Raw genomic sequence first — 27,102 nt, 5'->3', positions numbered from 1 at the left:
TCCATTTATAAATACTTGATTCCAACTACATGTTTAACAAAATTTAGATCCGTCATCAACTCTAATAATCGAATCCTGTATGATTCTGGATCCAGATTCAGACTTAATGCTTCAAATTTGGATCTAAACTAACAACATTCATGGTCCGGACCTATCCGATCCGTTTGCACCATTACTTTGCCTGAGTTCGAATGCTACCAACTGCCCATCGTGAGTGAAAGAAAGAATATAAGCACTTTATGTATTCTTTCCTCTCTCTCTCTCTCTCACTCTCTCTCTCTTTTTCACTCTCAGAGAGCAATTGAGGTACGTAGGATTTATTCATGGTGGCTGTTTTATTTTCATTTGTTAGTTATATATCTTTTATGTGCAAGATCTCCCTTTTCATTCTCCTGGTTTGCGTCTAATATGTTCATCAAAGTTGGTCACTGTTCCCCCTTAACAAAATACTTCTGATTGCCCTTCTGGAATTTTGGGTGTTTCAGGATTCCCCTTCTTTTTTCCTTGGCAATTCGATGCCCTGGGTATTTTTCTGCCTTCGGTTCCCCTACTTTTTACCTGGGGCTTGGTTGGTAATCACGCCCCCTCTCTCTGTGTCAGATCTCTCGCTACTCGAATTGCGGGTTCCATCATTTTTATTGGACAGAATTTGAGGGGATTAAGCGACAATTTTGTTATTTTTTTGTGCTTGCTGGAGGAATTAGCACTATTCCTGTCTAATTCACTGGCAATTGAGCTCACTCAAGTTGGCCGCATGAGTGGAACATGATTGGGAATGTCGGCGGTGAGCTATATTACACAGGCAGACAGGCTTTATCATTTCGTAGTTTTGGACTTAGCTCGGATGAGTTGAGCACATGGCTTGGTTGGGACATGCTCACCTATATTTTAGTGCTGATGGATTTCTGATGATAATGTTAAATAAGGTTTAACTCATTATTAGAACTTTTAGAATTGCAAAATCAAGTGGGCTTATCTTTGGCACAATGGATAGAACTGTTTAATAGCGAGTCATAGTTTCAGGTATTCTTTAGTAAACAAACAATGGGAGACGTGTTTACCGTGGTTTGTTCACTAATAAACATGCTTTGGATCTTTTCTTTTTTATGGAAATTTTTTATTTTTTCTTATTGGGAGTTTTTGACATATTGCGGTCCATTGATATTTAGATTTCTAAATTGCTTTAAACCTGTATAATCATCAGCCCTACTAATTTAATACATGTTCTTGGCTAAAAACATGTGGGGATCATATCTGAGCAGTCAGATCCACAAAACATCCCAATGCAAAATTAGAAAATCAATGGGCCTAACTAGACAGTATGGTAGTCTTGATAGCACCAAAGATAAGCCCACCCTTGCATATACGAGATTTCCCATCTTTAAATTTATGCCATTGTGAAATTGGACTTTTTTAACATAGTGTTGTTTTGTGTGAAATGCCCTCTTCTACGGTATTGCCATATTGAATTTCATTTTTGCTAAATATGTAGGATATTGATATGCAACTAACCACTATGGTTTTGTTTTGGCTACGCCAATAGAAAATCCCTTATCATGGACTGCACATTGGCAGGCTCCATTTGGAAAAACCTTTCCCCCTGCCCACCAGGGAGTACACCCAGCTTCGATCTTCTGACAGGGGATGTCACCCATGGGTTTTGAACGATGGTGATCCTATGTTAGACAACAAACCATGTTTGCCCCTAGCCAGGAAGGCAAAGCCCTTGTACACCAACTAACCACCATATTGTGACTTGATGAATATGACTGTCAGATTATTTCAAGGCACAAATGTGGTTGTTGTAGATAATGAACGTTTCATGTGTGCCAAAGTATACAAAGTGCTGGACAAGCTGGTGTACCTGCCACTGCCAATAATGTTCTTCCATACATTTTTAAATTCATAGAGATAGTGACAGAAAGTGATATACAATAGCCTAGTTAGCATCCAACTAAAATGTGGATGAGGCTCTATATGGGGGTGGTTTAGTTTGTATGTGCCCATGGCCTACCTACCAGTTATAACTATTGTCCATGTACACACCATCATATGTATGATGACTAGCAACTGTTACAAGGATTATTTCCGTAGCAAATCAGTCCTAAAAAAACATGCAAACTGAAATCTTTGTTTTGTTTAGTGTAGACCATAGTCACAGATATCGCCGGTATTTTGAAAAATGTGAGCTTTATATTTTTTTTTTGGAAAAATGATTTAAAAGGTAAAGTATCGTGATATTTTCAAACTTTGAACCAATGTTGTGAATAGCATTGAGGCATAGCGAGGTGTAAAGCGTAAGCTTCACAAAAAATATTAAAAAATTGATCAAATAAAAAAACAAAATTAAAATGCATCATTTATGTACTATTAATAAATAATTGGATATGAAGGTAAGAATCTAAACTAAATTATAAACTGAATTTCAAGCAATGACTACAACGCAATAATTTAACTTATCCAACAAAGAAGATGCGATTATTTAACTAAGGAACAAGAGACAATTAATATAAATACAACATAAAGAAATAAATGTGTGAATTGTCAAGTAAAACCGATAGAATACCAACAACTAGATGACAGGAATAGTGAAGAAGAAAAAGAAGGAAATATTAAAAATGAAAAAAAAGAAAAAAGAAGAAAAGGAAAAAAAAGAAGAAAGAAAGGAGAAGATGGAAAAAAAATGAAGAGTGAAATAAAGAAAAGAAGAAGAACAGAGTGCATGAAAGAAGAGGAAGGAACAAAGAAGAAGAAAAAGAAAAGAAGAAAAAGAAAGAAGAAAGATAAACGACAAAAATAGCGAAGAAGAAAAAGAAGAAAGAAAGATTAAAAATGAAAAGAAAAGAAAACAGTAAAAGAAGAAGAAAGGGGAAAAAAAGAAAAGAATAAGAAGAATGAAAGAAAGATGGTGAAGATCGAAAAAAACTGAAAGAAGGTGAAGATCGAAAAAAACTGAGGAAGAAGAATGAAATAAAGAAAAGAAGTTTTCTCTCAAAAAAGAAAAGAAAAGAAGAACAAAGGGTAAGAAGGAAGAAGAAGAAGAAGAAGGAACAAAGAAGAAGAAAAAGAAGAAAGAAAGATTAAAAACGAAATGAAAAGAAAAAAGAAAAGAAGAAGGGAAAAAAGAAAAGAATAAGAAGAAAGAAAAAAAGTAGAAGATGGAAAAAAACTGAGGAAGAAGAAAAGTAAAATAAAGAAAAGAAATTTTCTCTCAAAAAAAAAAAGACATAAAGAAAAGAAGGAAAAAACTGAAAGAAGAAGGAGAGAGAGAGAGAGTACCATGTGAAGTGCCAGAAGGTTGCTGCCAGGTCGTCGGAAGGTTGCTGCCAGTTGAAGGGAGGTGGAGGAGGAAAAAGGGGAAGATGGGTTTGCCCTACTCAATCAAAACCCCATTCCATTTAACGTCTTTTTTGTTTTTCTAATGAGTAATGACTTAAAAAGATCAAATGGGGCCTTTGACCTCATTTTGACCATGTGTGCCTCATGTTTGAGGTGTGCCTTAAGCCAAAAGCACGCCTCAACCCCTATTGTGCTTTCTATGTGCACCTCAAGGCATACATATCTGCCCCTCGCTTCGAGGCGCGCTGTAAGACCCAAGTTTTTCTAAAAAAAAAAATTGTTTGGATCCAGGTTAGATCCGATCGGATCCGGGTCACAACCCCCCTCCCCTGATTAGCCTATTTAAACCCCCGAGGGGCGGGGGGGGGGGGTTCTTTTTAAAACACAACCCAGACCCCAAACCCTCTCGCCTCTCATCCCTCTCCTCGACTTTCTCTCACCCCAACCCCCCCCCCCCCCCCCCCCCTACTGGGATCTCTCCTCGTCGGATCCCCTGCTCAGCTCTGAGCAACCCGACACCCCCTCCCGCCTCTCTGTTTCCCTCCTTCCCCTTCGTCTCCCTCTTCCTCTCGCCGGAGCCCTTGCTCACCTCTGAGCAAATCGACACCCCTGAAGTCTCCCTCGCCGGGACTTTTCCTTATCGGAGCCCCCGACTCCTGTCCCATCTCTCCCTATAAGTCTCTCTCTCTCTCAGATCTTTCCCTCTTTCTCTCGGTGGTGCTGCCCTGTCGAAAGCATGGCACCACTCGAGTGTCGCTCTTCCCTTCTTTTTTCAAAAGTGGCGGCACCAATCAGGTGTCCCCCTCCCCCCCCCCTTTTCTTCCCTATTTTTTTTCTTTATTTTTGTCATCAACAAACTAGAGCCACCAGCGGTGGTGGCTCTGGCTCGACAGGAGGGAGGGTGTCGAGCACCCTCTCCTCTTTTCTTCCACTGACCGACCAAGTGCGGCGGCTAGAACCGCCACCTACCTCCTTGTTTTGTTCTTCCGACAAGAGGGTGTGACCCTCCTGCCTGTTTAGATTTCGCAGACAGGAGGGTGCAACCCTCCTGCCTGTCTCATTTTTCTTGTAGGAGTCAAGAGGGCATTGCCCTCCTGCCTGGACCTTTCTACCGAGTTGGGCTCGGTCAGTTCCCTCCGTTGAAGGACCGAGCCTAGACTCGATCCTATTTTGTTTGGGGGGGGGGAGATCTAGCTCGGCGTAACGATCAAGCCCTCTGTCCCTGCTTCCCTGCATGTTTGGTTGGAAGACAAGCGCCACCACGCCTGTCCCTTTGTTTTCCCCCTTTCTGTCAGTCGGCCACGGCAGCCACTGCCTCCGACAGTGGACTGACTGCTCGCCTCCTGATGCAGACCACTAGCTGCGGCGGCCACTGCTTCCGGCAGTGGCCTGGCTGCCGGCTTCTCTCTGTTTCTTTTTTTTCCTCCTTTTACTGTGCTCGAACAACAACAGCTCGTAGTACTGCTGATGTCTCAAGCATTGTCGAGTTGAGCAAAACTCGACTATCATCGAGCACAACCCAGGTTGGTCCAGTACCCCAGGCCCATTCGTGCACACCAAATATCAATTTGATTGCTTGTACCGAGTTCGGTTTTGCCGGTTCAAACTGGATTCGGGTTTGACCCCTGCGACACAATTATTGTCTGGATAAGGTTTTAATATCATTCTTTTCGCAGCACAATACAATACCTTTTTGCGCATTACATCGACGTAACAGGCAAGACACACTTACCAAGGCACAAGCCTTTAAGAACCTACTCTCGGAATCGTCAGCGAGTCAAACCATCTTTGAGGTAGAAAAAGTTGCATACGAGGACAAATGACGAAATACTTCTAACTTATATATATATATATGCTTTTAACAACGCAATTTTGCGTATTCTTATCCATTTAAATTATGTCATTTACTTTGTCACTGCGCTGTAATATACACAGGCTCCTGTTTACACAATTTATTTAGCTGGTGTACGGTTTCGTACATCGTGCATCGCTTACGCAAATTATTTAGCGCGATGTACAGTTTCATACACCGAGCATTGCTTACGTAATTTATTTATTTCAATGTATACAAATTTATTATGTAAAGGAAAGTTTCTGTAATGCACGCAAGGTCCGTTGACTTGTTATTTCAAACACTATTTTTTCGCTGAACTGCCATTTTAAATTTTGAAAAAGGATTGATTGCAAAGCATCTAAATTTTTCTTAAAAGATTACAAGTTTGGGATTTTGGGGCGTTACACATGCTTTTTACGCCTAGAAGTGAGCTTTTTACAACACTGATTTGAACTAATATCAATATTATTGTGATATTGTCATGGTAATATCATGATATTTTCACGGTAATATCATGATATTTATAATCACTTTTACTTTATATATTTTTTCTATATTTTAATATGTTTTCCCCTTTTTTCTTTTATATTTTTTATATTTCATATTTTTTATGTATTTATTTACATTTCTACAAAAAATTTATTATCTGAATAAATTCTTTTCTTACTCATTTATGCGATTTTTGTATTTTTAACATTTTTTAAGTGCTGATTTTTTCCTGAGATTTAACAGAAAAACTTATATTATCGCAAGATTCGCCTTCTTGAGATATATAGCTAAGACCGATATTTGTGACTATGCTTCCTGTTGATACTAGACCATCCTTAGGTAGGGAAAATGGAGAGGAAGGGGTGGGAAAGTGATGGTGAAGGGTGGAAATCCCACACACTAGGATAAATAACTAGTGTATGAGCTGATCTCTTGCTAGTTGCCTAAGTAGAGGTAATCCTATCTGTAAGGACTAGAAAGAGGTCAAAGAGACTCAAGAGTCTTCTTAGATTCAACAATGGATGATACAAGTGAGGGGGAATGGGCCTATTTATAAGCTCCATAGCTCACACACAATGACAATTATGCCCTTCCCCACTTAGGCTATTGTCTGCCATGTATATATGACCCAAACCCTTTACAAGTATCTGACACAATCCCAATACAAGGCCTAATCAACCCCCATTGAGCCTCTATGAACCAAGCTAGCATAGTAGGCTCCTCTCTCACATGTTTCTCCATGGGGTTGGTAACACCTGTATCTTGAAATGACAATAAGTTCCTTAACTTTGGCAATGTTTCAAACTTGATGGTATGAGCATCACTCAATGCTTTTGTTAGAAATTCCGAAGTTGTTGAGATGTATCCTGTTCTCATGATCTGAGAAGCTATTAAGTTAATTTTGGTTCCCTCAAATGTGTGGAATTTCGTTGATGCTTGAAAGTCCCACTCATAGTTATCAAAAACGCGCCTCAAGGTGCAAATAGCACGCCTTGCCTTGAGGTGAGGCCCTCAACAAAGAAAAAAAAAGAAAAAAAAAGAAAAAAAAGAAAGAAAAGAAAGAAAAAGAAAGAAAAAGAAAGAAAAAGAAAGAAAAAGAAAGAAAAAGAAAGAAATAAATAAAGAAAGGAAAGGAAAGGAAAGGAAAGGAAAGAACGGAAGAAAGAAATAAAAAAAGAAAGAAAATAAAAGAGAGAGAGATAGAAAGAAAGAAAAAAATAAAGAAAACTATTTATATTTGCAATTTTCTGTAGAAGAAGAAAAAATGTTAATTTTTTTATTTATTTGCAATTTTATGTTTCTTATTGATTGTTACTTTATCAATAAAGCATTTCTATTATTTATTTATATATTTTAAAGGTTGTTTTAAAGTTAAAGAAAAAAATTTTTGAGGCTTACGCCTTACGTCTCTCTTCAGTTTTTGGTGGGGGGGCTACGCTACGCCACAACACTTTTCACAACATTGGTCTCACTTGAGAAGGCCAAAAATCCAGGAAGCTCTGGATTTTGGAGGTATCAATGATTCTCTTAATGCATGGTGACCACTGCTGGTAGCAGAAAATCTAAAATCCATGAAGGCCCGTAGCTTCTAGGTTTCATGCAAATGTTGTTTAGATCATATTTTGTTGTTGCAAAAAACATGACTTTAGCATGTCTAGAGAAAATTTAAACCTACTTATGCTCTCTGTGGCACTTATTTGCACCTGTAGCTTCAGGGATATATTGTGTGAAAATCATCAGCTCAAGATCATATGTAAAATATGTGACACATTGAGGTATTTGGTTAAAACTACTTTTGGGCTTGGGAACTGTGTTCAAAGTAAGTAAGAATTACAGGGCCACTTTCCACTATTCACCTTCTTTGTTTGGGTCATTGTTTCTAAATTCTACTTTGACCGTGGTTGTTTAGAAACTTTATATATTCACTGTCTTCATTGTGCTTTAAAACTAGTTGTTTAGCATCTTACTAACCACTCCTCGATATGAACATCACAACAAAATATTGCTGGCAGTTTAGCACAATCCAGTGGTTGTCATTGTGCTCCAGATGTGCACTCATTTCCCATATATTGGGGAAGCTGGTATGGCAACAGTGTGATGATGGGATCATCTTAGGAGTACTGGCCATCACATCTCCTTTGAAAAAAAATAGAGAACTTGTGTTTCTTTTTTGTTTTTCTACCCTTTTATTGGGTAAGCTAATAATTCTTTATCTTTTTCCTTGAATAGTAATAATCAGCTGAACTGAGGCCCTATACCAATAGTTTACCAGTCCTGCAGCAGGATGAGTGCTGATGGTTATACAGTAGAAGTTACTAATCTGTCCCCTGAGGCTACTGAAAAGGCTGTTTGTGATTTCTTCGCATTGTGTGGTAAAATTGAACATGTTGAGATCATCAGGTATTGCAACCCTCTTGCGTTCTCTGAGTGTTTTTTTAGGTGTCTGTGCATGCATGCACATGCTTTGTTGTGTGTGTAACTAATGTTATTTTCCTATTGATTAAAGTGGATGGGTTTAGTTGCATTGTTTTGTTTTCTATTTTGACAGACATGGAGACCTCGCATGTACCAGTTATGTTACTTTCAAAGATTCTCATGCCATGGAGATGGCAGTCCTACTAAATGTGAGTTCTTATTGGGTTTAGGGCACTGAATAGTGAAGTTGAAAATTTGGCTTCATATTCATGTGATTAAAGTCTCATCAAACAATGAAGTTAAAATGCATGGTTACATGGTATACCTAGCATTCCTGATAGAAAACTTTAGCTACTTGTTAGAACTACACAATCTGAGGAAGTTGCTCTCTTTCACTTTCTCCTCCTGTGGCACAGTCATGAACTAAACATGAATATTTACAGGGTGCTACAATTGTAGATCAACGGGTGTGTATTGGTCGTTGGGGTCATTATGATGAATCTACTCTATGGGGTGGATATACTTGGAATCATGAGGAAGGCACAAGCTCAACGGTACTTTATTATATATTTTCAGTTCGTATTTTCCTTTTTTCATGCCATTGTTAAGTCAACTAATACCGTGGGATTGTGAAGTGTTAAATTTAGTATCTGAGAATATGTCCATAATTTTATATCATGCTGTATTATGATTTTATTTCATTTGTGTTTAACTGGATGTCTTGTCAGTGATAGGTAGCAATTCACAATCTTCAGTTTCAAGTTGATTTTCTGTTCTGTTAGAGAAATTTGTGTCAGATGTGTCTCTTTGAGGTACTGATTGTAGACTATAACAACTTGTAAAGTTAAATGCCTTGATTATACATGTGCTACATTTAAATCAAATCAAGGGAGATATATTAAGCTGAAAAATAGAGATATCAATTCCTAACTAATTATTAAGGTATGCATAATAACTTTGGAACATTGAAAAATATTCAGATGTTATGTTCAATGAACATTCTTAGTATCTTGTGCATGATCATTAGTAAAGGACATATAGCAGTGAATATTAATGTACTGTTGGGTAGAGGAAAAGTCGCTGTATAGCAAAATATAAGCTATGTAAGCCAAGTAAAATCTCATCTATAAATAAGATTATGAGGCACCCTATTGGGTATTTTCTTTGGCCTCTTTCTTTGTAGTTTTTGGCATGTCCTTCTCTTCACTCTATCCTATCTGTAACGACCCCAACTCATACCTCTTAAAAATGTAGATTTTTTTTTAAATCATTGTCAAAATCTTTCCAGAAACCCAAGGCCTTTACCGTTCCACTCCCAATTGGATAAAACAACCCACCATAATAGAGCTTACAATTATCATCTATACCAAACCAAACAAAACCAAACCTTTATTGAAATAATGAGTAATAAGTCTAGAGACAATTGCATAAATGAAGAATTCAGAGTGCAATAACAACTAAACGAAACTAAAAGAAAATAAAAGAAGAACCACGCTGTCCATCTGTGATCTGTCTAGCATGTACGTGACACCCGTAACTTCTCCAGAAGCCAGTCGCTTCACTGATCACCTGCGGCTGCGAAAAACCATAGAAGTAGGGTGTCAGAACCGAAATCCTGAGCACATGTACTTTTAATGAAACAAGTGAGCTAAAGAATAAAGATAAGATTTCACGCAATAGTTTAGAGAAATACAATTATGATTTTTACATAACTCAATTAAGCATTCATGCAACATGGAGCATTTATTAAGCATGAAAGAACATTAATTAATAACATGAATCACAATTCAAGTAAGCAAGTCATTTAACATGCATTAGAAATTAAATATCAAGCATCCACCAACATAAAACAATTTAGGAAACAGGTAGAATATACATGTTCTGATGCTTAGCAGGATTATGCATGGTTTATGTGTAATGCATGAACACTTTATTATCTTTCATTAAGTTTTCTTTTCCCTATTAAATGTATACCATATAAGTTCCTTTTTCTTAATTACCGTTGCCCGCGGATACACCAAATAAGTACCATTTTTCGAGGTCAAGTTAGGTTTTCATGGTAGCTTAACACACAAGTTGGATTCAAAAGAAAACATGCACCTCCATGGTTTTCCCATAAATCTTTCAACCAAAATATTGTATCAAATCCAACCGACATTCGATTTCTCACTTAGAATCAAAAGAGGAGACCCGTACCTTTGATAAGAATCGAAAAATAGAGAAAAACAATGGTGAAAAAGGTGTTGTTGGAGAAGAAGAATCCTCTTTTCTTCCTCTCTCTTTCTCTCCTTTTTTCCCTCTTTCTCTTTCTCTTTCCCTCTCTCTCTCTCTCCTTTTTTTTAAGTAATGCTTGGGAGAGGGGGTGCCCCCCCTGCCCCCCTTTTCTCCGGCTCTCTCTCTCTATTGTTTCCAAGTTTTTTTTAAACTCTACCAAATGTTGACTTTTTCACATTTGGTAGTTTTTCTAACTTTTCAAAACTTTTAAAACTCTCTTTAAGTAAGTATAAGGGCTCTTTTAAGGAGTCCCACTCTGCCCGAAACCAAAATTCGGAATTCATATTAATTAATTAATTAATATTAATTAATTAAAAGTATCTAAAAACTTTCAAAAATAACCAAATTAACCCTAAAGGCTTCTTAACCATAATAAAACCCAAATTAAGGCTTTATACTGAATTTAAAGTTAGAAAAACGTTGGGCTTGGATTTGGCTCTGGATCCAGATCCAAACCCATACTCAAAACAAAAATGGATCAAGACCTCGATCCAATCCAGATTTAAGTAGGACCTAAATAGAACCCAAATCCATAAAAATTCAGATCCTAGCCCTTGGATCCAATCCGATCCAACTCTGGATCCATTTTGATAAACTGCTCAATTTTTAGAAAAACACGATTTTCGGGCCAACCGGTACTCGAATTCAGAAAAGTAAAATATCACTGCGCTCAGAATTTCTAGACACATCCAACGATATATTACACAAATACCAAATTTTGGATTTCACTGAAAAATAACTAGAATTTCGCTTGAATTTAAAGGTTGAAATTAAAACTCTTTATCTCGCTTCGATTGGCTCGTTACGACCTTGTCGTTGGGACCTGGGTCAAGCCCAGACTCAAAGACTTCAGTCTAAAAATTGAGCCTCAACGACTTTTTCTCCCAGACTTAGCCAAATTTTCGTCAAAATTATAAAATGACTAAGTACCAAAATACGCGATATTACATCTCTACCCCCTTAAAAGAATTTCATCTTCGAAATTAGAACCTATCGAATAAATGTAGGTAGTGTTGACGCATATCCGCCTCAGGTTCCTAAGTGCACTCATCCAGCCCGTGATGCTGTCAACGCACTTTCACGAACGAAATCGTCATATTACACAACGTCTTTTCTTGACGATCCACAATCTCCACTGGCCTTTCCTCCATCGTCAAGTCAGGATGTACCTTGATCACCTCGTAGTGAATCACATGCGAGGGGTCAGGTACATACTTTCTTAACATCGAGACATGAAAAACATCGTGGATCTGCGAAAACTGAGGTTGGAGTGTTACTCGGTATGCGATCTCTTCAATGCGTCTAAGAACCTCGAAGGTTCCAACATACCGAGGACTCAACTTCCCCTTCTTCCCAAACCTAAAGACACTCATTGTATGCGAGATCCGAACAAACACATGATCGCCTACATCAAAACTGAACTTCCTGCGCCGCTAATCGGCATAGCTCTTCTGCCTGCTCTGCGCTGCAATCAATCTTTGCTAAATTAAACGCACCTAGTCAACATAATGCTGGATGATCTCTGGAGACTCCACTGCTCTCACTCCAACCTCATCCCAGCACACAGGGGATCTACATGGTCGGCCGTGCAAAGCTTTATATAGGCCACGCCAATACTGGTATGAAAACTGTTATTCTACAAAAACTCTGCAAGCTTCACATGTTTGTCCTAATCGCCTGTCCAATCCAAAACACACGCTCTCAACATATCCTCGAGCGTCTGGATTGTACGCTCTGTCTGCTCATCCGTCTGTGGGTGAAATGCGGTACTAAACTTCAATGTAGTGCCTAAAGCCTTCTGAAGCTGGTGCCAGAATCGAGACGTGAAACACGGATCTCAATTTGACACAATCGAACGCGACACCCCGTGAAGTGTAACAATCTCATCCACATAGAGATCGGCCAAGCTCTCCAAACTCTGACTGATTCTAATCGAGAGAAAATGGACACTCTTCTTCAAACGATCCACTATCACCCAAATGGCATCTCACTGTCGTCGGGTCTTAGGCAACCCTACGATGAAATCCATCGAGATATCGTCTCACTTCCACTCTAGAATCTCGAGTGGCTGCAGAAGTCCGCCAGGTCTCTGGTGCTCGATCTTCACCTGTTGACAGGTGAGACACCGAGATACGAACTCCGCAATGTCCCGCTTCATCCCATTCCACCAGTAGGTCCTCTAAAGATCTTTAAACATCTTGGTGGAACTAGGGTGAACGAAATATCTAGACTTGTGAGCTTCATTCATCAGCTCCTCCCGCAACGCATTCGGAACCCACCATCTGTCTCCGAATATGATGGTTTCGTCCTCCTCTCGGCAAAACTATGCCTCTGGCTTTTGGGCACTCTCGCATAACTTCTTAAAGTTCAGATCGGCTGACTGAGGTTCCTCGATCCGATCTATGATCTCTGGTCACGCCTGCACCCAGCACAAAGGATGCGTCTGTAGTCGTCCGTAAACGGCTCCCATTTGACGAACTCCTCGACCAGATCCTAACTGCGTTCAATCATGCTAGCTGTTGTGATCGACGCCTTTCTACTAAGCGCATTCGCCACCATATTCGCCTTACCAAGATGGTAAGCGATGGAGAAGTCGTAGTTCTTTAGGAACTCTAACCACCTATGTTGCCTCAAATTTAAATCACGCTGCATGAATATATACTTGAGGCTCTTGTGATCGGACATAACCTCGAATTGTTCCCCATAAAGGTAGTGGCGCCAAATCTTCAATGCGAAGACCATTGCCGCCAAATCTTCAATGCGAAGTCATGCGTGGGATAATTCTTCTCATGTACCTTCAGCTGTCGAGAAGCATACGTTATGACCTTTTCGTGCTGCATAAGGACACAACCCAGTCCGGTCCCTGAAGCATCATTGTATACAGCGAAATCACCCGTCCCAGAAAGCAAAGTCAAAACGGTTGTCGAAGTCAGCCTTTTTTTCAACTCCTGGAAACTATCCTCACATCGAGGTGACCACTTGAACTTTACTCCTTTTTGCAACAATCGAGTCATAGGGGCAGCTATACGCGATAAGTCTTGAATAAATCGATGGTAGAAGCCCGCCAATCCTAAGAAACTCCTTATGTCAGTCACCGTCTTCGACTGCTTCTATGATAAAACAACCTCTACCTTGGCTGGATCAACCACCACGCCCCTCTCGGATATCACGTGACTGAGAAACAACACCCTATCAATCCAGAACTCACACTTTGAGAACTTAGCATAGAGTTGATGTTCTCTCAGTGTTTGTAATACGATCTGTAAATGCTCTCGGTGCTCTTTCACACTCTCCGAGTAGATAAGAATGTCATCGATGAACACGATGACAAACAAATCCAGCCATAAACTGAAAACCCGATTCATCAGCTCTATAAACGCTGCAGGGGCATTGGTGAGTCCAAAAGACATCACCAGAAACTCGTAATGCCCATACCTGAACCTAAATGCTATCGTCGGAATATCCTTCTTCTTGATTCTCAATCGATGGTACCTAGAACGAAGGTCGATCTTCGAGAACACCTTTGCCTTCCTCAGTTGATTGAACAAATCATCGATCCTAGGTAATGTGTAATTGTTCTTCACCGTCACTTGGTTTAGCATACATTAGTCGATACAAAGTCGCATTGACTCATCCTTCTTCTTGACAAAGAGTACCGACACACCCCAAGAGGATACACTCGGCCTGATAAAACCTTTGTCAAGAAGCTCCTGCAATTGCTTCTTCAGCTCCACGAGCTCAGCAGGTGTCATACGATACGGAGCTCGAGAAACTGGTGTTATACCAGGCACTAACTCGATCGAGAACTCAATCTCTCGATGCAGTGGCAAACTCGACAAATCCTCGAGAAAGACATTCGGGAACTCACGGATAACGTCTAACTGTTCCAAGGGTGTCACTTGATTGTCCTGAGCGGACACACTAACCAAGAACACTATGCAACCCTTCTTGTGGTAGTTGGCGATCTTTAATACAGACACAATCTTCACCTCGCTTGCCGTTCCGGTCGAATAAAAAGACAACGCCGACAAATCAGGACGCTCCAAGATAACTTTCTTGCCCCGACACTGAAGGGTAGTATTATGTCTAGATAATCAGTCCATACCCAGAATGACATCATAAAATATCATATCTAGTATGACCAAGTCAGCAGACAGTTCATGCCCCTCAATCACAATGCAAACTGTCGGAAAATACTTCTCGCACGAAGAGGATGCACCCATAGGTGACATCACATCAAGAGCCTTTTCAAGGCTAGAAGTTACCAGTTCGAGCAATTTTGCAAACGAAGCAAAAATAAAACTATGGGTCACTCCCGAATCAAACATTACACGTGCAAAGTGATCAACGACTAAGAAGATACTTTCTATCAGGTCGGTCTGATCACCCTGAGTAGCTGTTGTAGCCGCGTAGACTCGTCCATTGGTCCTATGTTGACCTTGTTGTTGCTGAGGTCTCTGTTGTTGCGGTGGTTGCTGTCGTCTCTGAGCCGCTGGCTTGTTCGGGCATAATGGAGCAATGTGCCCTGGTTGCTGGCACTGATAGCAGACCCCCTTGAACATCGGGCAAAAACTTAGTGGATGGCTCTTGCCGCACTTGCGGCAGGCACACTGGCGGGGCCTTTCTCTGCTGCTCTGTTGCTGGGGTCGACCTTGCTGCCGCCCATCACGGGTCCGCTGCCGCCCATCACGGGTCCGCTGCTTCTTGTCGCCATGCACCTTCCCGTCTGCAGGTGGGTTCTTCCTCGTCCCGCCCGAAGAACCACCTCCGTTGCCACCTCCCCTCTGAAATGTGGTCTTGGACCTCTCCCAGTCCTCTGTCAGGATTGTGGCTAACTCGATCGCATCGACCAAGGTAGTAGGTCGACTCATCAGCACTAGAGTCTGCAGTCCATCCTTCAACCCGCGTACATACTTCATCGCCCTCGCCTTCTCATTCTTGAAGAGGTTCGGACAATACCTTTCGAGGCTCTAGAATCTAGTGGTGTAGTCCACCAGACTCATGGTCCCCCGAGTCAAGTCGAGGAACTTTTGCTGCATTTGCTCCTTAACGTAAGAGGGAAAGTATGCGTTCAAAAATTCCTCTCTGAACTGCCCATGGAATCTCGCCCATGTCAGCGAACTTCATCATTCGCAGGGTATCCCACCACTTCTTGGCATTGTCCTTCAGACAGTACGTGCCAAATGGTGTCTTCCTGTCCTCGGGGACAGGTAGGACGTCGAACGCCCGCTCCATCTTCTCGACCCAGCTCTCTGCCTTTGGGTCGGCCTTGCCCACAAAAGTCATCGGGTCTAACTTCAGGAACCTCTCGAAGGAAACTCCTCCTGCGTTCGGAACAACCTCAACAGGCGGATCACGTGCAATTGCCTGCGCAGTCTATGTCGCCTGCGCAGCTTGTGCCGCCTGTACAACCTGCATCGCCTGTGCAGTCTGCGTCGCCTGAGCCATCATGGTCTCGGTCAGGGTGTGGATGACTTCCATCATGAAATCTCTCTGCTCTTGCCAGTTCGCGGGAGCAACAGTGGAAGACGAAGCACCTCTACGTGAATACGACTTCTACAATACACATAATTTTTTTGCATAAAATTAGAACCTTATCGATCCTACCCCCTTGAGGTTGATCCCAAACAAATTCTTTCATAGAATTACATTAAGATTCTTAAGGTATACTATAAGAGAATTGATCATGAATACAAACAAGCATAAGAGATTCAATGCTTAATTTAAGTATTAAATAGCTTTATCAGTGAAGAAAACTGCTCTGGAGTACGAGGCACAACTTTCTTTTACTTTAGGACATGACTCACTTACCAAAATTAAAAGCTTAATGCTAAAAAAGATAATAAAAATATAAGATTTTGTGGTGGCTCTGATACCAAACCTGTAACGACCCCAACTCATACCCCTTAAAAATGCATTTTTTTAAACCATTGCGAAAATCTTCTAAGAAACCCAGGGCCTTTACCGTTTCACTCCCAATTGGATAAAACAACCAACCACAATAGAGCTTACAATTATCATCCATACCAAACCAAACCTTTATTGAAGTAATGAGTAATAAGTCTAGAGACAATTGCATAAATGAAGAATTCAGAGTGCAATAACAATTAAACGAAACAAAAAGAAAATAAAAGAAGATCTACGTTGTCCATATGTGATATGTCTTGCAAGTGCGTGACACTCGTAATTCCCTCAGAAGCCAAAGAGGTAGGGTGTTAGAACCGAAATCCTGAGTACAGGTACTTCTAATGAAACAAGTGAGCTAAAGAACACAAATAAGATTTCATGCAATAATTCAGAAGAACACAATTATGACTTTTACATAACTCAATTAAGCATTTATTAAGAATGAAAGAACATTAATTAATAACAAAAATCATAATTCAAGTAAGCAAGTCATTTAACATGCATTAGAAATTAAATACCAAGCATCCACCAACATGTAACAATTTAGGGAACAGGTAGAATATGCATGTTCTAATGAATAGCAGGATTATGCATGGTTTATGTGTAATGCATAAACACTTTATTATCTTTCATTAAGTTTTTCTTTCCATATGCATGCTCTGTTAAATGCATACCATATAAGTTTCTCTTTCTTAATTACCGTTGCCCGCGGATACACCAAACATATACCATTTTCCGAGGTCAAGTTAGGTTCTCAGGGTAGCTTAGAACAGAAGTTGTTTTTTATTATTGGGTTCCAAACTTAGCCCTCGACTTAATCACCTTCGGAATATTAGACCTCCACATCTAATGTCGGGACACCAGGGACACTCCATGCCCACAAGTGCCACTTGGTATACCAAAATAACAGTTGTGTCGAACACACCACCCCTAGGTAAAGTGACAGACTCTCTATAAAACCGTGGTCAGGAGAAATAATCTCAATATCGGGTTCAGGGGTAAATATTAATGCACACGGAGTTTTTGTATCCTCGTGGTCCCCCCAAACCGAATCTCTAAGATTTTCATTCTTCCGATGGGAGATCCTAGAACGTATATTACACTGTTCTTATTCATTATCTTTTTATTAAAAACCAATTATTGAGTTTTGCAATTCAGCATGCAAAAACAAAGGCAAAAGCTCGCATCTACCCCTGTGAGAACCGTCATGGGACTCCCGGCCATGGAAAAACATAGAACAGTGCAATAAAAATAGATGTGATTTTTACGATGTATTTAAAAGTAAATAAAGAAAGAGCAAATCAATGCTCGAGGTTCTCTAGGCCTGCGATGATTCACTTGAATCACAAGCTGTAAGCAATTAATAAGACAAGCAACTCCATTAGCCCTAGTTATAAACAGTTCATGGATTTCGAACTGTAAGCAGTCACATTGACAAGCCAGGACAGTTTGACAAAGTAGTAAAGTATGTCACAGGTGTCATATTGCAACTAACATAGTGCTATTATCATAAGCATTTAACTAGCACAAGCAACCAGTTATTACTAACAAGAAACTAGTGTAACGTTACAATAAGCGTGCATAATTCAACGAGTAAAATACTGAACTAAACAAGCAAGTCATGTCACAACATGCATATCTCGATAATGTAAATAGTTTATCTTATGTTTCGATATTAGCTAGCCAGGCGGGTACGCACAAAGCACGAAACGTAGAAACAGTCGAGACCAGTCCAGGGGTTTATTATGCTATGTGTTTTAGATAACCCGGATGACTGACTGAGTCCGCTCCTAAGAGGATGACCAGTGACCAAGAGAGTAAATCCTCAAAGGCATAGGTGGTCTGTGAATGCATCCAACTGTAAGCTACCATTTGTAGCCCATTTCTCATAACTCCGTTGACTGGGGAATCCGAGTCTTTTGCCCGTAACTGTCATTAAAGGACTTGTCCATCGGAGTTTTGTACCATTCGTCATCTCTTTTGACGAACCATGTCGAACGAGCACGTCGGGGGTTTCTTAACCGCTGCCCCGTTCTACATGCTCTGGTCTTTCGACCTACTCGAGCATCTTGCCTGTGAAGGCGAAACCATCACCATTATGTGTGTTATACGCATCATTGCACGTTCGAGGTAAACATGGACCTCTCATCCTACTCATCGTAATACGCAACGTACCTGTTCAAAAGTACAATCACGATGAAAGGTGGATGGATTTCTCATATGAAATCCCCAACACATCTGCTTTGTAAAAGTACACAGTATAATCACTCAATTTCATATTTGTCATGCTTTGGTCCTTTAGACCCTCACTAGCCTCTTGCCTGTTAGGCGATCATCAACATTACATGATTACAATAAGGTGCCAAAACACGATTCGAGGTTACCCCAAACCTCTCATCCGATCATCGTAACACCAATGTGACATACATGTTCAAAGGTACGGCCATACCTGTTAAAAGGTACGACTACGATAAAAGGAAAAACGGTTTCTCGAAAGAAACCCCCAACATTTATCCTTTATAAGAGAAGTGATACAATAATTACTCAGTTTGATACAATCAAGTCTCTTAATTTATATTAACACAATGACATCTTGCACAATATGAGATTTGCCTCGAATCACTCTTTTGAAGTGACAATATCGCATGCAGGGGATCGCCGCGGATCTTGCTTCCGCTCTCTAAAGACAGCTATTTGAGAGACTTGCCTGAGATATTGCAATTCCCAAAACTTTCGAGTTTGCTTTGCAAGGTTTCAACCTTGATAATTTGTAACCCTTTTCAGAGTTTCTGAATCATATCAAAATATCAATTTATAGTTGTAAAACATTCTATTCGAAAGTGTTGTCTTGGAAAACTTAGTTGCACTTTCGCAACCTACAAGACTTCCAAATTTTTGCTTTTACAAAACGGTGCATTTGAAAACTGAATTCGTATAAGGAATCCTTTTAAGAGGAACCGTTGCGCACAAGCTCAACTCGCATCTTTCGTAAATTAACAAAAATAGGATATATAAAAGGCTGCATCGACTTGTATACAGTAACTGTGAGCATGGGAACATTATAGCGTGATAGCAAAGTACTAAGCAATACTCGATATGCAAAAATCACACCTCGAGCGAAAGATGTATAAGTAAAATGCACGAGGTACAAATTTGTACATCGATCAAATATCTAAACAAGCAAGTAAATATGTAAATATGCAAATAATACATGAGGTACAAAACCATACATTAGTCAAATATCTAAGCAATCAAGTAAATGTGTAACTAAGACATGAGGTACAAAACCATATCTCAACCAATAAGCGTGCAGACAAGTAAATACGCAAAGCAGAGAAGTACAGGAAGGAAATAAAGTACGATTAGGCATCTCTAGAATGACTATTAATTATTTCAACTTAATTCAGTTCATTTACTGCCCTTTTTGCACAACTTTCCCCTACCTTGAGGGTTTCAGGGTTGCACACATTGTTGTACGTAGTAATGTACGTCTCGGGCCGTAGGACACGAGCGTGCTCCGTCGTGTAATCTGTGAAGAACAAATAAATAGCAACTCAAATAAGAAATAGAAAGGGCTTGGTGGACTCGGGTGTGATCCTGATCCAACCCGACATTAGCCAAGGGATGTCGGTCCGCTAGGGCACTTGGCGGTGACAGAAGGTGGTAGTGGCCCGACCCTTCGCCCATCTTCTGACATCGCAGACAGGGGCAAAGGCTAGGCTGCTGCCACCTGCAAGAAGGTAGAAAACTGCAGAGCTTAGCTCCTGCCAATAGCTGGAAATCATAGGAGGTAGTAGCGGCTCAACCCATGTCGACCCACCGAAAGGACTCAGTCGGCAGGGACTCAGCCCCTGCCTATCTACCAGAGAGCGAGTGGCAGGGGCAAAGCCCACTGCCGGAAGGGGGGTGCATGGCAGGGGTCGAGGCCCCTGCTTGTTAGAAACATCAAACGGCAGGGGTCGAGGCCCCTGCCTGCCGGAATAAGACGCACGGCATGGGCCGAGGCCCATGCATGATAAAAACCCCAAATGGCAGGGACCGAGGCCCCTGCCTATCGAAATAAGCACATGGCTTTGCCTGACGGGAGCGACAGACGGTTGAGGTCGAAGCCCCTGCCTACCAAACAAGTCGAAGTGAGGGTGCAAGGGGATCAACGACGCTGTCGCCGGATAGATCCCAGAGAGAGGGGAGAGAGATTGGGTTACCTGAGGGAGATGACACGGTTGCCGGCAACAACTTGCCGGAGGGGAGCTCGCCGAAAGGAACCCTGGATCGACTGCGATGCAGTCGAAGCTCGCAAGGAGATGAGAGGAGCGGAGCGACATGGGGGAAACCACCGACGTCGGGCTATCGTCCGAGATCTTCAGCAAAAAAGGGGCGCAGTGTTGCTGGAGAACCCAGCTACGAGAGAGAAAAGGGACGGGAGACAGAGAGGGGTTTCTTCGAAGGGTCTCGCCAGAGGCCGCCAGATTGGGGTGGTTGTCGGCGCTGGCGAGCACTGGTGGTGCCGATTGGGATGCGCCGCAGAGAGGGAGAGAGGTGGATGGCGACAGGGAGGTGTCGGTCGGGGTTGTCGGCGAGGTTGTCGCCCGTAGGGAACGAGAAGGGGGTCGGTGGCTCTATCCTCCCCTCCCGCGACGCTCTTAAAGAGCTCGGGGAGGGGCGGCATTCGGGGAAACCCTCAGGGGGTTTCCCTTATCCTGTCGAGGGAGTGGAGCGGCGCAGATGGGGTGCGGCGCACAGGGGAGATGCGTCGAGTTTTAAAAAATCCTAACGAGAACGGGTCCGGGTCGGGTCTAGACCCGAACCGGGTCTGATTTTTTTTTACGTGGGTTTTACAAATATAGTGAGTTTGTTCCTACTCTCGACCACAGAAGATCTGAAAGGAATAGGAGACCTCAAACTCGTTTTGTCTCATTTGATTCCTTCTCACCCCGATATAGGGCTTGTCTTAGTGCTATTCACTCTTATTTTGAACCTAGAAATTTTGAAGAAGCTAAAAAATGTATAGAATGGCAATAAGCTATGCAAAATGAACTTAACGCTCTTAGGAAGGCTGAAACCTGGGATTTCCAAACTCTACCCATAGGAAAGAAAACTATAGGTTGTCGATGGGTTTTTAAGGTTAAGACTAAGAGCGATGGATCACTGAAAAGGTATAAAGCTCGCTTAATCGCAAAAGGATATGGGCAAGAGTATGAAATTGATTATGATGAAACTTTTGCTCCTATAGCTCGAATGGTTACAGTTAGATGTCTTATTACTATTGCATCTATTAAAAATTGGAACATTTTTCAAATGGATGTAAAAAATGCTTTTTTGAATGGTGATCTTAATGAAGAAGTTTATAGGGATGCTCCACCAGGCATGAAAATTCCTAAAGATAAAGTTCTTCGTCTTCGAAAGACCCTCTAAGGTTTGAAACAGGCCCCCAAAGCCTGGTATGATAGATTCACCAGTATAATGCTGAAAAATAGTTTTTCCTCCTGTTATACTGATACTACTTTGTTTACTAGAAAATCTGATGTAGGAATTGTGATACTATTGCTCTATGTTGATGACATGTTAATTACAGGTGATGATGTTCAAGGAGTCAAGGATATTAAGTACGTCTTGACTTTAAAATTTGAGATGTCAGACTTAGGTTTTCTGGCATACTTTCTTGGAATTGAGGTTGCCTATTCTCAACGTGGTTACTTCCTATCTCAATCCAAACTTGCTTGTGAGATTATTGACAGGTCAGGGATTTCTGATGACAAAGTCTACGAAACTTCTAAAGTCGTGGGATCAAAAATGAAGATTGATGACAGTGTTCTTCTAACCGATCCTACTCCTTACAGGCAGTTGGTAGGCTCTTTAATGTACCTTAGCATTACTCGACCTAATTTGTCACATGCTATTCACATCGCCAGTCAGTTTTAGCACGCCCCTACAACAGTTCATATGAGTGTTGTTCTTCACATCATCAGATATTTAAAGGGAACAGTGAATAAGGGAGTATTTCTATCTTCCTCTTCTGAATTAAAATTACTTGCTTATATAGACTCAGATTGGGGAGGTGACCCTAATAACTGTCACTCCACTACTGACTTTTGTGTTTTCTTAGGAGAGTCTTTGATTTCATGGCGATGTAAAAAGCAACAGAAGGTTTCTCTGTCATCCACTGAAGTAGAATATAGAGCCATGGCATCCACTACCATAGAAATTGTATGGATTTGACGCCTTTTGGAAGATATGGGACTGCTTATCAGAGAACCAACAAAACTATGATGCGACAACAAAAGTGCAATTTATATTGCCAAGAATCACACCTTTCACGAGCGAACAAAGCATATAGAGATGGACTGCTATTATGTCAGGGAAGAATACTTGAAAAGGGTCATTGATCTACCGTACGTGACGTCTGAGTATCAACTTGCGGACTTCTTCACAAAAGCTCTTTGTTCGCCTAGATTTCATTTCCTTCTTAACAAACTTGCGGTTATCGCACCATAAGTTTGAGGGAGGGTGTTAAAATGTATCTCCAAAACCATTATTGTAAGTATAAATATATATACTTGTATATATAGAGATACATATACATATATATCATATATGTATACGTATCTCTCTATATATAAATATATATATATATATATAGAAATATATATATACATATTTTATTTTCTTATGATGACGGTGTTCTTCTAACCGATCCTACTCCTTACAGGCAGTTGGTAGGCTCTTTAATGTACCTTAGCATTACTCGACCTGATTTGTCACGTGTTATTCACATCGCCAGTTAGTTTTAGCACGCCCCTACAACAATTCATATGAGTGTTGTTCTTCGCATCATCAGATATTTAAAGGGAACAATGAATAAGGGAGTATTTCTATCTTCCTCTTCTGAATTAAAATTACTTGCTTATACAAACTCAGATTGGGGAGATGACCCTAATAACCGTCACTCCACCACTGGCTTTTGTGTTTTCTTATGAGTCTTTGATTTCATGGCGGTATAAAAAACAACAGAAGGTCTCTCTGTCATCCACTGAAGTAGAATATAGAGCCATGACATCCACTACCATAGAAATTGTATGGATTTGACGCCTTTTGGAAGATATGAGAGTGCTTATCAGAGAACCAACAAAACTATGCTGCGACAACAAACGTGTAATTTATATTGCCAAGAATCACACCTTTCACGAGCGAACAAAACATATAGAGATGGACTGCCATTATGTCAGGGAAGAATACTTGAAGAAGGTCATTGATCTACCGTACGTGACGTCTGAGTATCAACTTGCGGACTTCTTCACACAAGCTCTTTGTTCGCCCAGATTTCATTTCCTTCTTAACAAACTTGCGGTTATCGCACTGTAAGTTTGAGGGGGGGTGTTAAAATGTATCTCCAAAACCATTGTTGTAAGTATAAATATATATACTTGTATATATAGAGATACATATACATATATATCATATATGTATACGTATCTCTATATATATAAATATATATATATATATATTTTATTTTCTTATACCCGAAAAGGGTATTCTTGTAATTTCACATCTTCCGCATATTCCACTTGAAATATGTTGTAATTTCTTTTTATTTTTTTGTATTTCCTTTTTTTTCTATTTTTATTTTTTCCCTTTTCATAAAGGTGCATTGGGGGTCCCCCCAATAGAGTCGTTGGGGACTCCCAACGACTCCTTTGGGAGCCCCCCTTGTACCCCTTTGCTTTTGTATAAATAGGGGTGTTCCCCCTTGTTATTCCTTAAGCTTGAGAGTCTCAAGCATTTGCTCTTTTCTATAAAATACATGCCTTAGCGCATTTTTGCTACTTTAATGCTTTTGTGCGTATTTTGTTCAAGTGTTGTGTGGGTGCCTTCGTGCACATCTTTCATAAAGTATTTGTGCTTGTATGTGTATTGTATTTTCGTAGACAATTTTACAACCTTGGCCCGCGTGTACCCGCGGGATAATTAAAGATAAATATTTGAATTAGATCATCGTAGGTATCACATCTAAGTAGGTAGTGACAAATTTACAATTGTACACATAAACAATTACTTTTGACATGTGGGCATTTACTTTTAGCATGTAATGGAATTTATGGTTATGAGATGTTTGAATTCTGTTAATGTTGTTACATGTTAGTTAGTGTTCATAAACTGTTGTTGTCATAGTGTAGATCCTTTACTTATTTTTGTTTATGCTGGAAATCACACACGACAACCACCTCACATGACACATGATATTACTTGCAAGAAAAATTACATTATTTCCTACTTGGACAGTTGTAGTCTAATTTCAATCAATTTACCATTTTTCAGGTGAAGAATAGAATGTCATGAGCTGTTGCGGGATGAGACATTGATCGAGATATTGATTTATTATGTTCCCGGTGTCAGAAATATCGACCTGCAAGTATTAAAGGTGAGGTAAAGAGAGAGGAGAGAGAGAAGATGAGAGAGGAGATAGAAGAGAGAAGTCGGCGGCAATAGGGTTTTCCCTCTTTTACTTATATTTATACGTGTTGTACAAGGTATGACTTTACACAAGAAATAAAAATAAATTACAAACATGCCACCGCCCACGCATCCCAATATGGATCCTTGGAATGTGGTGCGGGTCGGATCCATGATCCAAAACTAACAGCCTCCCTCAAGTTGAGTATGGTCTTTGATCATGCTCAACTTGTCTTTGAGTGCCCAAAACTGATGAGTGGATAATCCCTTGGTAAAGATGTCAGCAAACTTGCATATCTGACCGAACATATGCAGGTTCAATTTCTTTTTCTTCCACCTTTTGCCTAACAAAGTGTTGATCGATCTCGATATGCTTCGTGCGACAATGAAGGATGGGATTGAAGGCAATATTAATAGCACTCTGATTATCGCAAAGAAGCATAGAGGACGAGATCGGTTCTTGTAATTCTTGCAGTAGATGTCTCACCCATGTAACATCGGCTGTTTCTGCTGCCATTGCACGATACTCTGCTTCAGTACTAGATCGCACCAATGCCTTTTGCTTCTTGCTACTCCATGTTACAATATTATTGCCGATAAGAATGCAATACCCCGAAACTGATCTGCGCTCGTCAGGATCACCAGCCCAGTCCGCGTCTGTGTAGGTGAATAGTCGATGCCCTGACATATAAGCTGTGTCCTTGGTGTACATCAAGCCATCTCCAATCGTACCCTTTAAATACCGAAGGATCCTTTTTACTCTTTCCATATGTACATTTGTAGGAGCTTGCATAAACTGTGAAGCCTGATTGACAGAGTATGCTATGTCAGGCCTAGTGAATGTTAAGTATTATAACATCCCTACAACTCGACGATACAAAGTAGGATCATGATAAGTAGTGCCTTCCTTAGCACTTAGCTTATGATTTAGAAGGCAAGGTGTGCTAATTGGTTTACAATTCTCCATCCCTGTAGCAAGTAAAATATCAATGGTGTACTTATGTTGGCTCAATGTAATAGTCTCATGTCGACTATCAACTTCCACACCCAAAAAATATCGCAAGGGACCCAAGTCATCTTGAATTTAGCCATCAGCATAGACTTAACCCAAGATATGGGAACCTCATCATTCCCGGTAATAATGATGTCATCAACATATATAAGTACCCAAACAATAGCTGAATCACTTTTGAATATGAACAATGAATGATCTAGAACACTTTTAGTGAACCCATGATGCTGCATCTCCGTGGAAAAACTCTCAAACTAAGATCGAGAAGCTTGTTTCAAGCCATAAAGAGAGCGTCGAAGTTTACATACCCAATTGGATGAATCATGCATACTATAACCAGGTGGCTGCTCCATGTAAACTTCTTCCTTTAGTTCACCATGTAGAAAAGCATTTTTAACATCAAGTTGACTGAGTGACCATCCATGTTGTAATGCCAATGCAATGATAATCCTGACGGTGCCCAATTTTACTACTGGGCTGAACGTTTCATCGTAGTCCTGCCCATACTGCTGTGTGAAGCCTCGTGCGACCAGACGAGCCTTATAGCGCTCAACACTGCCATCCGGTTTATGCTTGATCTTGTACACCCATTTGGATCCTACAACATTCTTGTTATCTGGCCTTGGTACAATTTTCCATGTATTGCATTCATGTAATGCTTCCATTTCCTCATTCATCGCCTCTACCTAGGCACGGGAATGTACCTCATGAAAAGAGGAAGGTTCTGTTTCTTTGGACACTCTTGTTAGAAATGTTTGAAAATCCAAAGAGAAATTGTTATAACTTACCCAACGATCTATAGGATGTCTAATCCGAGTGGAACGTCGTAGAGGAGTCTCATCATTGACTGGATGAGCTCTACAAGAATAAACAAGAGCAGAAAAACGTATGGATGTTGTTGTAGGAGGAATGTCTTCCATATGCGGTTCCACATCGGAAGTATAGGGTTCGTTGTCTGTCAATGAAGATGAATTCTCATAAGGCAACGAGTCATATAAAAGTGAGTCACTGAGCCAAGGATCATAACTGTCTTGTGTATCTGTGGAAGACGAACCCAGAGTGTCAAAATTTTCATCATCAAAAACAACATTTCTAGATACCCGAATTTTGCCTGTATGAGGATCATAACACCTGTATCCCTTATAGTCATCTGTATACCTAAGAAACTTGCACTGTACAACTCTGTCTTGAAACTTATTTCTCAATGAATGATCAATGTGAACATAACATACACAACCAAAAGGATGTAGTTCTTCATATGATGGATGACAATTATAAAGAACAAAATACGGAGAATTATCTTCAAGGATGGTCATGGGCAACCTGTTGATAACGTAAACAACTGTATGAAAAGCTTTGGTCCAAAGAGAAAAGGGAATAC

The 27,102-nt window shown here is 40.5% G+C and overlaps 1 protein-coding gene across 2 annotated transcripts in view; it reads left to right on the top strand.

Moving 5' to 3' along the window:
* The first annotated feature begins 220 nt into the window (after positions 1 to 220).
* The window catches only part of LOC149816729 (binding partner of ACD11 1-like), a 60,306-nt gene continuing 33,424 nt past the window's right edge, over positions 221 to 27,102 (top strand). The window contains exons 1-4 of one of the 2 annotated variants that reach the window (XM_089987787.1): positions 221 to 306; positions 7,892 to 8,062; positions 8,211 to 8,286; positions 8,521 to 8,631. In XM_089987787.1, coding sequence (XP_089843913.1) covers positions 7,947 to 8,062; positions 8,211 to 8,286; positions 8,521 to 8,631 — 303 coding nt within the window. In that variant the 5' untranslated portion in view covers positions 221 to 306; positions 7,892 to 7,946. Of the gene's footprint in view, positions 307 to 7,078; positions 7,175 to 7,891; positions 8,063 to 8,210; positions 8,287 to 8,520; positions 8,632 to 27,102 lie in introns of those variants that run through there. The other variant, XM_089987785.1, reaches the window with a different exon arrangement.

This window comes from Nuphar pumila, chromosome 14 (assembly GCF_984573655.1).
Source record: "Nuphar pumila chromosome 14, dmNupPumi1.hap1.1, whole genome shotgun sequence".
Lineage (NCBI taxonomy): Eukaryota > Viridiplantae > Streptophyta > Magnoliopsida > Nymphaeales > Nymphaeaceae > Nuphar > Nuphar pumila.
The sequence above is the reverse complement of the archived record's forward strand: the minus strand, read 5'-3'. Positions and strand labels throughout refer to the sequence as shown.